We start from the raw sequence: 13,831 nt of genomic DNA, 5'->3' as shown, positions 1-13,831 counted from the left end.
GTCCCCTGTGACCTCCCAGAAAAAACTTGCTAAGAGCCAAGCCCCGCAGGTTTTTCCCCTTACTTACCTGCTCCATGCCGCAGGACTTTGCCAAGCAAGAGGTCCAATCTTCCCCCATCTCCGTGGGGATGTCTAGACCTTCAGGCCCTGGGAACCTTCTTCTTCCATGAAGGATCCACTGTCCTGGGCCCATACAGCACCCTGGCAAACAGAAAACATTAGGCGCCCCAAAGGTTTTCTAAGTTCTGGGCCCAGGGTCCAGCTCTCTTAAAAAGAAAGCATTATGGGCTATACCCCAAGGGTTTGGGGTCCGGTTACTGACCACTTTAGCACGCAGGCTTTTTTGGACAGAACCGGTAGCTCACCTAATCCCAAGGATGCGGAGGCAAGCTAAACCATGACTAACACCTAAGACACTGGCGTAAAAACTGAGGTACTCCTCCTATGGGAGGGGGTTATATAGGGAGGGGCATTTCCTGTTTGAAGATTGCCAGTGTCTACACCTGAAGGTACTCCATATAACCCATATAGTAATGAATGCCGCTCTGTGTCCCGTGATGTAACGATAAAGAAATAAATATTGCAGAATATACAGCCTCATGCTACATAACTAAGCACCATTTCATGCTGAATAAACAAAATTATTAATTTATCTTAAATAGAAAACTATCTTTAGATTTGTTTTACTCCAAAGGGCATTCTAGTATTAAAAATCCCAAAAATCTGATTTAAATCAAACAATATCATTTTTTTTTTTTAAATTATAGATTTTTATCCACCCTGCCTGGATTACAAAGTATGCATCACAAATCCTTTCACATGTAAAACAATCCTCATTTCAACAGCTTTTGTATTTTATTATTTATCTCAAGTTTAGCTTTAAAATAACTGGTATTTATACTTACAGCCTCCTGTCGTTTTCCTCTTTCCTCCGGAGTTGTTCTACGGCTTCACATCTCTTCCGCTCTCTTTCCATCTCCTCCTGAATGCGACGCAACCGTTCAGCCTCCTCTTCCTCTTTCTTCCTCTTTTGTAGAGCATTAAGGAGCTGACCTGAACTCTTGACAAGTACATCATATTCTTTCTCTATCTGTTCACGAGACATTATTGTATTCTGAAAAGTAAACCAAAATAATTCATTAGTACAAGTAAATCCTTACTTACTGGATGACAATATGCTTGCTGAAATACGGTCCATTCTAAACAACTGCTATGTTTTTTGTTTTTTTTTATTATGTAAAACTGTATCACCAGGTTTTATTTTAATGAAAGCTGTACTTTTTTTTTCATCCTATTTTGCATCCCACTACCGATTACAGCCACTTCCTGTCCACATTCTTCAGAGCAGGTTTCCGAACAGTGACAACACTAGACCGTGCCCGCTTAATGTGTGCTGAGACAGATACTATGTGATGTTGCAGTGCAGGACAGCAAATAGGAGACAGTGACAGATCTTTGTACCCCCCAAAACAAAAAGTGGATAAAAGAGGATCCTCACCCTCCATGTTATTATCCCCCTCTCCAACCCTCCTCCGGTCCTCTGCACAATTAGGGATCTTTTTTTATTTAATTTATTTTTATTTTGTTTATGAAATCATCTGGCCCTGCTCGTCATTCGCCTTGGTGAACAACATGCACGTCATGAATATCACACATACCAGTAGACAAAGCCTTTCATTCAGCAAATGAGGAGGGGGTTGGGACATCATCGAGAGATGTCCTAGCTGAAGCCCAGACAGCCTCTCAAAAATGTCATGGCGGAGCGGGAATGAGCGCTGCCAGAAGAGAGGAGGATCTCAGCTGGACAGTGCTGGATCTGCTGGGTCGGTGATCCCACCACCATATAGGTAGGGGTTAATTAAAAAAAATGCAGGGGTAGGGAGAGTGAAAAACCTGTTTAACAAGTACAATGAAAGCAGTATCCCTAGGTATTTTAGTGAAAGTTGCAGTTTTAAAAATATTGAAAATTACATTAACATGTTAAATCGTACGTGAAATATTGGTGATTGGGTTAATTTGCAATTCAAAAAGAATTGCATTTTAAATTTATACATTCATACTCAAGACTGATAAACCAAATACACTGCACCTTCATACTTAGTGCCGATCAGTAGCTAATCTTCTTGTAGAATAAAGCTAATCCTTTAGCAATCCCACTCTTGTTAAAACATTCTCAGTTTTTTTTTTTTTTATCTACATTTCAATTCTCAGAAAAAAAAAAAAAAATATTATATGTAGGCTGGATAGAAAAAAAGGCTTTTCCAAATAGCCTATGTTACGTCCAATATCAATGGTACACAAATGAAAAGATTATGGCTGTATATAACCATATTCCCTTTTCTAGTAACTGACTGTAAAATAAACAGTAAATCGTAAATTACCTAAACGGATACAAGTGGACCTTATAGTGTCTAGAAAATATGTTACACCTATATACTCCACATATGCAGGGATGGACTGGCCATTGGGACTACAGGGAGTTTCCCGGTGGGCCGATGGCTCAGTGGGCCGGTTCAGTGACAGCGGACCGCCTCCCCCCTCTGCTCCTCTGTCTCTCCCTTCGTGCAGCGCTCACCTCCTCTCCCTCCTCGCAGCGCTCACCTGGGGGGGAACAGAGAAGCAAGGGGAGGACCAGAGGAGCAGGGGGGACAATAGAGGAGCATGGGGGATGGGATAGACAGCGGACTCAACAGCTATGGCCTGGGAGTTTCTCACTTCTGCCTGATCTTGTCCCATAAGGGGGGGCACTGAACTGATTCTTTGCCCCGGGTGAAATAATGTCTAGCTTCCCCACTGGTACTGCCTATAAGAGGAGCAGTACCAGCCCTTCTACTCTAATAAAGTAGAATAGCTAGTGGCTAGTGAAGGGGGAGAGGGGGCTTGGGTGGCCGGGGGGGTGAGGGAGTTGTCCGGCCGCCATGGGAGAGACCTGTCAAAGTGGGCCAGTCTGGATAAAGTCCAGGGCCAAATTTGTGTCCCAGTCCAGCCCTGCACATATGGAGAATAAACCAAAGGCCACAGAGGCCAATTTAAAAAGCAGCGGAATGGTTGTACAAAGAAAAGACAATCAAATGAACTCCTCTCCTCCAATCACAGAATTATTTCTGCTGCTTTAAACAGCAAGAACTCTGTAGGGTATCACAGGCTACCCAACAAGGGCCATATTTTGCAGATCTCAACAGAGTAAAATCAAAAGTAGACAGTGATGTTCACTCTATTCAAGATGAGCCTCAGATATTATAACCAGTATGTCTATGACACAGTAACAGAATACAATTCCACAACTCGGGTGCCCATCTGAGCAGGTTATAGAAAACACCAAACTTTCTTACTGTTTCTGTATGTGACTAGCAATAAAAGATAAGAAAAATGTATCATATTAATTTTAAACAAAAAGAGAATTATGTGGCTCTTTTATTAGAATTTGTGTTGCAGGCACAGTTGAATCACTGGGGCACGAGGTACCAGCAATCTGACAATTTTCATTATTCATTTTGCTCAATATTCTCTTGTTACCAAACAAGAAAAAAAAAATCAAAACCAAATTAAAAGTACAAATCTCAGCCATACAGGCATCTGACACAAAGAACAGAAAAATGCCCTGCAGAGAATTCTTACATTAATAGCTGGCGTGTTATAGAGATGTACAGAAGAGAAATGTAGTGTAAAAGCTTGCAGAAATTACAAAAAAATTATATTTATTCAACAAAAACAAGCTGCTACTACTGAATGGAAAAATAACGGTAATATATAGTGATATTTTACTTGGTGATTCTTCGTCTTATGTTAGGGATAAAAAAAAAAAAAAAAAAATAGAAAATTGTGTTTCCTTTTATTTTTTTTAAGGTAAAAATAAAGAAATTGTATCTTTGTACTCTGATATCCAGCCATTGGGAGCTTTAGGCTCTTTTCTACATGTTTTCCTGTATTTCCTTACATATAGAGTTCAATAGCTCAAGCTGAAATGTAGTGAAGTATTAGGGTCTGTTCACACCAGGTGACAAGACAGCGTTGGGCGGCTATTCAAGTGTATTCCCACTGCAAAATGCCTGGTCTCTGGTGTGGCCGATTCACCCCATTGCATTACGGTGGTGTGTGGGTGGTGGGCACTAAAAATGCCTGTAGTACTTATTGAATGCATTAAAAATGCAAGCCGTAAATCTTCCTGCGATCTGACAGCGCTGATGTTTGAATGACAAATCGCGGGACTCGCATTTATGATGCCATTCATTTGAATGACACCTCAAATCGCGTTGCAGGTATGCCGCGATTGTTAAGTGATAATTCATGCTGCAATGGCGGGAAGCATGTTGCCCCAAAGTAGCTTTTTTAGGGCAACATGCTTCCTGCGATGTGGAATGCTGCCATTGCAGTACAAATCAGATTTTTTTTAGCGTTGGCATTATTCTTTTCAATCATATCAAAAATGTTAAAAAAAAATAAAAATGCTGGTGAGCCGCATGTTTGAGCGTTTATTTGTGTTTTTTTACATTAAAACTCCTCTCAGAACCCACTTTTTTTTTTTTTTTTACAGCCAAAAAAAACGCCCCAGCCAAAAACAATTGATAACAGCCTATGTGTGCACAGACACATAGGATAACATGCTGGAGAGTTTATTGACTGTAGAAAAAAACATCTAAAGCCATAAAAAGCAACTGTAAAATGTCCAGTGTGCATGAGGCCTAAGGCTGCATTCACACTACAGCACCAATGCGTGAATGACAAATAACAGGACTAGCATTTGACATGCCATTCATTTGAATGACACCTCAAATTGCGGTTTGAGTCTGCCACGATAATTTGCACTGCATTCGCAGCAATCCGCATCGTGGGAAGCATGCTGCCCAAAAAAGTTCAGGACCTACTTTGGGGCAACATGCTTCCCATGGTTGCAGCTCAAATGATCATGTTACAATCAGGGCAGACCCAAACCCGATTTGAGGCGTTAGTCATGGAATGGCATCTCAAATGCGAGTCCCGAGATTTGTGATTCACACATCAGCGCTGTCAAATCACAGGCAGATTTGCAGCAAATCTGCCCAAGATTCACTGTAGTGTGAATGCAGCCTTAGGCCTCATGCACACTGGAAGTTTTTACAGCTGCTGTTTTTGGTTTTAGACATTTTTTTTCTACAGTCAAACTCTCCAGCATGTTATCCTATGTGTCCATGCACACAAAAGCCGTTATCAACTGTTTTTGGCTGTAGCGTTTTTTGGCTGTAAAAAAAAAAAAAATTAAAACAAGTGGATTCTGAGAGGAGTTTTAATGAAAAAAAAAACACCAAAAAACACAGAACACCACAGGTAAACAACCAAAAACATGGTTCACCAGCATTTTTTTATGTTTTTGATCCCATTGAAAGAAAAGTAAAAAGAAACTCTAAAAACATTATTGCAACACAGACAGGATACCTGAACTATACATCAACATTTTGATCATTTATATTATTAATCTCATCTGTAAAGTTGAAAAGGGTCTGTTCTGCTAAAATGAAGACAGAAAGTGGTAAGAATATAAAACTTAAAGCTTAAATAATTGCCCGGATCAACCGCTATCCACTGATTGTGTCTCATTATCTGTGATCATGGAGCTGACAGTGTAATAACCCATGAATTTTTTTCGATATACAAGTGTAATATGTTTAAATTGGTACTGGCTACAGCACATAAAATATAAAAACTTTATAGAAAGTAAAATACACAGACAGAAACTATTATATTCTACCTGGCTTAGGAAAACCATTCTAGATCAGAGATGGCCCATTATTCACTTGAACTGCTAAACAAGATCCTGTCAAGTTTCCCACACATAAGCTTTTAATCGATCAAGTATTATTATGCAGATATGGTCTACAATAGATTTGAATGATGAATACCTGGGGTAGTCGAGTAAAGATCATTTCAGAATATGTGACTGAATTCTCTCCCATCTATTGCAGTTCATGAACTCATCAGCAGAAAATGATTGGGCACTCCATTCTCCCATAAAATTCCCATCTTTATAGTATTAGTCTGATCTCCCTCTACCAGGCACACCAATAAACTGCCAATGTATAACCAGGTTTACGTTATACATCGGCTATGTGGTCTACAAAGAATACTTCTGATCTGAATTACCTGTATACTTTAGTCATCTGAATACCTTCTGCCAAGTATACCTATAGTCTACTTGTGTAGGTTTAGCTTTAATGCATTCATCCAACCCCAATCTAGTAAACAAACCTATATTCAACTCATGTATGGCCAGCTTTACTGTATTCATTTGATCATCTCAATCAAGTACAACTATTCTCATCTGATCGCCCCCTACCAAATACACCTCAAATTCCCCTATATATGAGCAGCTTTATTGTAGTCCTATGCTCTCTCTACCAGTATTACCTATAGTCTACCCATGTATAGTCAGCTTTACTGTTTTAATCTGATCTCCCCCTACAAAGTATATGTCTAATTTTCCTATATACTGTAAAAGCAGTTTTCGTATGATCCTTCTCTACCTGCGATACTTATAGTCCTCCAATATATGGCCAGTTTTACTGTATTCAGCTGATCTCCCTCTACCAAGTAGAACAAATGTCTGGCCATGTATGATCAGCTTCACTGTATCTGATCTTCCTCAACCAGGTATACTTGTAATCTGTCCATAAATGACAAGATTTATCGTATTCATTTGACCCCTCCCTACCAAGTACACCAATAGTCTGCCCATGTATGGCCAGCTTTACAGTATACCCCTGTTCCCTCTCTATCAAAAGTAAATCTATAGTATTCTTGTGTGTGGCCAGTTACATTGTAGTCATCTGATCCCTCTCTACCAAGTTTACCTGTTGTCTACCAATGTTTGGCCAGCTTTACCTTAATCCTCCAATTTCCGCTATCAAGTATACCTAAAGTATACCCATGCATGATCAACTCAGGGCTTTGGTCAATAGCCTTTGTTTGCACCAAACAGGTTGTTACATTTCCTTACAAGTTTACAGAAATGCAAAAATCCACTTGAAGCAAGTAAAATAAATGAAGATCAGAAGGTGGTCAACTGCAGGTCAATGAATTCTGAATTCAGAAGCATCTTAAACCAAAATTAAACGTATTTCATTGACATGAGCTCAAAGCCATTCAACACAAGGCCTTACTGTATTAAATCGGATACCCCTCTACCAAATACACGTATTACAGTTCTGAAATGTCAATGACAAACATCTAAAGGAAAAGCACTGCTTTCAGAACTCCCAATACATTTGTATTCCAAGAAAAAAGCAATCACTTCAAATATTGTTGTCAAAGTGACTTCCAGAATAAAAGGCTTTTTGCTTCAGGAGGAAAAAAAAAACGATATATACAATGCAGGTGGGGAATGAAGCCGATCAACGTCCCTTTACACCGATAATGGTTTACAAATGGGATTATGCTGATTAGCAATTACAATCCTGCATTATAACAAATTGCATATATGCAGTCAGTATTGGTGTTAATGTTGCTTCATTGGAATGTAGAAAACAAGCACAGCTGTTAATGTGATCTGCCAGAAGCTTCACTTGCAGCTGTGTAAGGGATGACTGTGTCTAACATTCTATAAATCCTCATCTGGCAAGCTGTACATCTCTCAGCAATGTATTCTCAGAATCCACAAGTACAGCAGTGAAATTGTGTCCAACCATCTATCTCGTAGGTAGGAAAAAAACAAACGAATTGCCATCCACTGATTAGCAACCTGTGTCTCATTATCTGTGATCATGGAGCTGACAGTCTAATGATGATCAATGCATCCTTTCTGATAGAGCAAACCCTCAGTGTAAAAGGTCTAAATTGTTACTGGCTATAGCAGTGGAAATTTACTGCAATTTTATAATAATAGGTACAATACTCAAGACAGAGATTGCTAAATTCTAGCTGGCTTAGGAAGTTTTCTAGATCATAGACTGTACATTTCAACCTTTCTTAAATATCACATATACCAAGGCCAGCACAGACTTTAGAAATACCTGTAAATTCAGTAAAAGGGAAAGACATTATGTATATTTAAAGGGCCGTAAAATATATATATTCCACATAGCAAAGGTAAAGCATAATTCCACACCAAAATAGGGTAGAAGGTGTCAAACCCGGCATTTGTAGCAATGTTTTATCTTCAGTCCAAAGATTTCCCCCGCAATACTTTTTTCTGGGGCAGGGGCATTTAGCACTTACAAATTACACAGCACAAGCATGTGTGCTGTATAACATGCTTTAAGGGAATGGGATTTTTTTTAGGGGGGGGGGGGGTAGTAACAAACGCTTTAAGGTACTGTGCTGCACTTGTAGGAGGTAAAGCAATAGTAAGACAGTCATCTACTGATCCAACAATATATTCTGCTTTGAAAGGTAAAAACTAAAAGCATCTACTGAATGTTTGCTCCAGTTTTCCCTGTTCAACATTTGCAAATCAACTGTGCCTATTTATTTGGAATAAAATCCTTGGCTTGTGATGCAACAATATTCAAGTAAAAACTGTATGTGAAAGTCTTTGAAAAACATTGGCTAGCTAAAGGTTGCAACTATGCTTAAAACTTCAGTTATCATCTGGTTTGAATATTAGGGATACCTACATTTATAGTTGTGTTTTCTCTTTAAATGTCTTACCACATGACTGATGTATGAGGGTTTCCTCCACATCCGTAGTTTCAATGGATGCTACATAGGCTACTACACTTAGAGCCCATTCACACTGAGTCACAGGCAGCGGTAAAGCGTCGCTTAAACGATGTTTTAGCGGCACTTTTCAGCCGCTAGCAGGGTGATTTTAAACCCCGTTATCAGCCGAAGAAAGGTTTAAAATGTGCCCGCGTAGCGCCGCTGCCAAATCGATTTGCAGGGGCTTCCGCAGCGGTGCCCATTCCCTTCAATGGGCAGGAGCAGCTTGGGAGAGGTGTACAGTATTACCCATCCGTCTTTACTTTGTACCCCTTTCAAACTGAGTATATTAACGAGGTAGTATGTGTTGGGTTCTAAACTACCTACACACTTCAGAAATATTGCTCATTGAAGGTTCGGTCTTGGCTTTTCAAAGGATTTGTGTTGTTCCTATGGTGTGTGGAAAAGAAAATAGAGGGACACTGGCAGACACTGCTGCAAATGTTCATTTTAGAGGGGAAGAATGGTAACTGTAATCGTAGCGGTCTAATTTATGTTATTCTTGGGAGTGGCTGGGTACACCTATTATTACTATTCTGTAAATGTTGAATATTTTCCACGCAATGGCATATATGGTTAACAACTTAAAACAACTTGTTGGGCTGAGTTTCATCTGTCAGACAGAAAAAACACCTAAACCGTATAGAAGAATCCATTGGGGTACAAAAAGCAACTCTGCCCTGCTAAATTTCTTTTAATGAACTTCACAGTTAAAAGGAAAGTATACTCACCTAGATGGATGTTGCATCGTTCCCTGCCAGCTCCAGACCAAGAACTGAGTAATCAAACACCGCTGATCACTCAGCTTTAAAGTCATGGTCAATCACTGGCTCTCTGCTCTGCCCCTCCAGTGCTCACTGGAATGCTGGACTGTGGATGGGGTGGAAGTGGCTTGCTCAGTCTGCCAGTGGTTCACTGAGAGGCTGAGCCAGCTGCCTGTCCGGGCATCTGGGTGGATCCCGACTGTAAAGACAGCATCTTTCCCAAGCCTGAACCAGCTCTGTGACACCAGCCGACAGAGGACTTTAGCCTGCTGTCGGCTGAAAATAAATCACAGAATTGCAGAACAACCTGCACTTCTGTGATACATAAAAGTACAGCCAGAAAATCTTTGGCTATGCTTCTCCTTTAACAGTAAGCAAACATGAATTATAAGGAAAAACCTTCAAGTTGCCTCAAAAACCCATTCCAAGTTGATAAGTGTAAGATTATAAATTATTTCAAATTTCCCACTTAACGGGAGACTTCATTAATCAAAGGAGGACTAAAAAAAATCCTATTTCCCAATCACTGAAGTCATACATGAACAGGTCTGATCAAATAGTACTCAATTTAACCCAAGCACAGTGACAGCACATCAAAAATTCACAGCCATTCTTATCAATGTGAATCATTCCAAGCACAGTAGGCATATTATCTGTGATGAGCCTTTTTACGAGCATCATTGAAATTTACATCTTTTTTACACAATTACAGACAGCAAGTAGCCTGCCAATAAATCTGAGGCAGGAAGTGTGAAAAATACTCATTTATTTCCTGCTTCATCCAAGTCTGGTTTGCATAATTGCATTTTTAGCATGCAGAACTCAAAGCAACGTAAGAAAACAGAAAAGCTAATCATGTCAACTCACCTTTATCTTAGACAGAAGAGCATCGATGGACAGCTCCAGCTCCTTCACCTGTTTGCTCATCTCCGGTTTACCTTCCTTCAGCGCATTAACAACTTCATTGAATTTGTCCTGCCTAGATTTGAGTGTCTTCACCTTCATTATACCATCAATTCTATATCAAGAAGAATAACAGAATTACACTCTTGAAAGTATAGTACAAACTTGAATTGTATATATACACACACACACACACACAATACATCAATATTATAATCTTAAGCATGCAACTTTAGCATCGCTGGGTCTACAGCATGTGTTGCAGAGCTAACACTGGTGGCATATACAGTAGTTGCTCTTTTAAGACAGCCAATTGTGGCAAAAAAAATAAAAATGTGTAACAAGTTCTGTTGTCAACTTTTTAATTTTGTTGGTTAGCTCTAGTCATACACGGGCTGTGGCATGACCTTGAGAAGTAGAAAGCACTTAAAATTCTGAAAAAGTAACTCCAACTGTGATATAAAAAAAATGATAGGATATATTAATGTATAGAAATCTTGTATTGTTAATAAAAAATAAATTTCTAGTCCATTGTTTGCTGCTTCTAGCAGGTTTTATATACAAACACCAAGATGTATCATGTCAGGAAGACCCTCCTATTTTGCACTTTGAATGCAGTTGAAAATGAATGGAAATTCTGTAAATTCTAGTACAAAATGACAGCATGTAGGACAATCTCTAGATGCACAAAACCGAAGGCCTCATGCTGCTTTTGGAGGTGTTTGGCTTTTTTACCCCCCGCCTTTGAAATCCCCTGCATGTTAGCCTATGTGTCCATGCACACACAGGTGTTTAGAGGTAGAAAAAAAAAACACAGCCAGTCCAGGAGTAGCAGAACGCCTAAATGCGTGTAATTGTGTCTAAACATGCCTTGGATGCATTTAGCGCTTGAGTGTTAGCTCAGTTCAATTGGTAGAATAAATTATTATCTTGGCCAATGAAATTAAATCATGCACAAGTTCTTGACACACCAAAATACATTACATGAGTTTACAAGCGTCAAGTTTTTTTTTTTCTGCTGCCAAGAGGAAGGGAGTCTAGAAGAGTTGGCAAAATGTCCAGTGTGCATGAGGCCTTAAAGGAGTTGTAAAGGCATAAGGTTTTTATATCTTAATGTATTCTATGCATTAAGATAAAAAAAAAAACTTGTGTGTAGCAGCCACCCCAGCACCCTCCCAATTATTTACCCGAGATCAGTCTCTCTCCAGCGATGTCCACCCAGGACTCTCTTGATTTGTCTGAGACAAGGGAGCAGCGCCATTGGCTCCTGTGGCTGTCAAACAAAGTCAGCCAGCCAATCAGGGAGAGAGGGGGCGGGGCCAGGGCTCCATGTCTGAATGACAGTTTCTGAGGTTTACAACCTCTTTAACCACTTGCCGCTGGCCATATTGCAAAATGATGGCGGCAAAGTGGTTTCAATAACCTAAATGGACGTCATATGACTTCCGCAACACCGATCTAGACTCTTTACCATGTGATCAGCCGTGTCCAATCACGGCAGATCACGATGTAAACAAGAGCAGCCATGATTGGCTTTTTCTCACGCGAGTAGAGAAGAGCCGATCGGCTGCTCCTCTGACAGGGGGGGTTTGTGCTGATCGATCATCAGCGCAGCCCCCCCGAGGATGCCCACACTAGACCACCAGGGATGCCACCTAACCACCAGGGATGCCACCAGACCACCAGGGATGCCATCAGTGCCCACAATGGGCATCACTGATTGGCAGGCATTGTTTGGCACTGATTGGCATCCATCAGTACAAAATATTACAGTACATCCGTGCCGCCCATCTGTGCCCATCCGTGCCGCCCATCTGTGCCGCCCCATCTGTGCCCATCTGTGCTGCCCCATCTGTGCCGGATAAAACATACTTATTTACAAAGTTTTGAAATGGAAACAAAAAAAAAAAGCATTTGGTTTTCAAAATTTTCGGTCTTTTTTATTTTTTTTTAGCAGAAAATAAAAATCCCAGAGGTGATCAAATACCACCAAAAGAAAGCTCTATTTGTGGGAACAAAATGATAAAAATGTAGTTTGGGTACAGTGTAGCACGACCGCGCGATAACTTACCGAATGTTGTCATGTGGTATTTTTAATGGATAACGCATTCGAGTTTATAATGCGAGTTTCTTCGCGAATTGCACTGGTTTTAAACGCTGTGCGATATGTTACCGCATACTCGAATGCGGTAAAATATCGCTTAGTGACTTGTGCCCTAGGTTTCTCTAAAATAGGAATGAGACACAGCAACACAGGTTTCTGTGCACAGACAACCATTCAGGGAATAAAAGTGTGCATTACTGCAAATATTATCCAACCAACCCAAACTATTCATCTTTCAGCCAGCACATCCGGATGATCATGCCTTGCTATAATCCACAAAAAGCTATGTGATATGAGCATTGTCATGCATTCACGTTCATTGAGTATGACACCTGTACGCATAAGCCCAAAACTGGAATGTGAGATGGAGGTCTAGTACTTAAATTTTCCTTGTTTTCTTTATAAAGCAAAATAAGGCAAATGCAAGCAGTGATCAATGCAAACGACAAAACACAAACAGCATCTGCACCAATAAAAGCAGTTGTTAAAACCTGAAAACAAGATGATGGCAGTTTTATGTTTATTTTTGTTTGTAAAAGGAAACATATAATTCAGCTTGTCGGCTGATTGGGATAAATTGCTCAATCTAGAAATCTTTGATGGCTGCCTCATTTTATGCAGGTATTGAACACCTGTTCTGTATTACAGCCCTCCATACCCCCAAAAAAAATCAATCTGTGATTGTCAGAGAACGAGTGCAAGTCTCCGTATCACTCAGTGAGAAAATAAGGCACACGTGATCAGAGAGGGAGAAAATAGACTTCATTTTGAATGCAGCTTCCATTCTTACCGTGGTTTGTGTTTCTTTCTGCAGAGCCACATCCGAATTGTCTTTTGCATTTTAATGCAGGCAGAAGCTCGGTACATAATCTTGTTTTTCACTTTAAAACGAAAAATAAGAAAAGCATTTTCAATAAGCGCTTATTAAAGACTGACTTCATAACCACAAAATCCCAGATTTTTTTTTTACAGCTGAAGCGTTCTTTTGTGCAGGTAAATTATGTGTGTGTACTTTATTCCCAGGTCCAATGACACATCTACCTAAACTGATTCTAAAAAAACAGAAAAGTATGATTTTATGCTTATAGAAATCCGTCACAGATGTTTTCTGTTCCTTAACAATAAAGGTGAAACCTGACTGATTGCAGTTCTCATTTTATTTTCTGCGGTTTTAATGAATCTTCCCCTTAGTGATTTGTGGTAAAGGAGGAGGCTGTGATAAAATTGGCTTAAACAGACTTGTTTAAAGGTCTTTTCATTACCACATTAGACCAGTTTTTACCCTGATAACAGCGATCATGTGTTGTGGCAATGCCAATCAGACATTAAAGCAATTGTACAAACAAGAGTCTAGTAGACATCCCAGGTATGATAAAGTATGAAACACAAA

General features: G+C 39.9%; 1 protein-coding gene across 8 annotated transcripts in view; it reads right to left on the bottom strand.

The window, feature by feature from the left end:
• Positions 1-13,831, bottom strand: part of MYO6 (myosin VI) — a 344,822-nt gene that overhangs the window by 62,252 nt on the left and 268,739 nt on the right. For all 8 annotated transcript variants that reach the window (XM_040349981.1, XM_040349983.1, XM_040349984.1 and 5 more), the window contains 3 exons: positions 13,232-13,322; positions 10,302-10,452; positions 906-1,114 (listed from right to left, as the gene is read on the bottom strand). In XM_040349981.1, coding sequence (XP_040205915.1) covers positions 906-1,114; positions 10,302-10,452; positions 13,232-13,322 — 451 coding nt within the window. The remainder of the gene's footprint in view (positions 1-905; positions 1,115-10,301; positions 10,453-13,231; positions 13,323-13,831) is intronic.

Source organism: Rana temporaria, chromosome 4 (assembly GCF_905171775.1).
Source record: "Rana temporaria chromosome 4, aRanTem1.1, whole genome shotgun sequence".
In the NCBI taxonomy this organism is placed as follows: Eukaryota; Metazoa; Chordata; class Amphibia; order Anura; family Ranidae; genus Rana; species Rana temporaria.
This window is presented reverse-complemented; position numbering and strand designations above follow the sequence as displayed.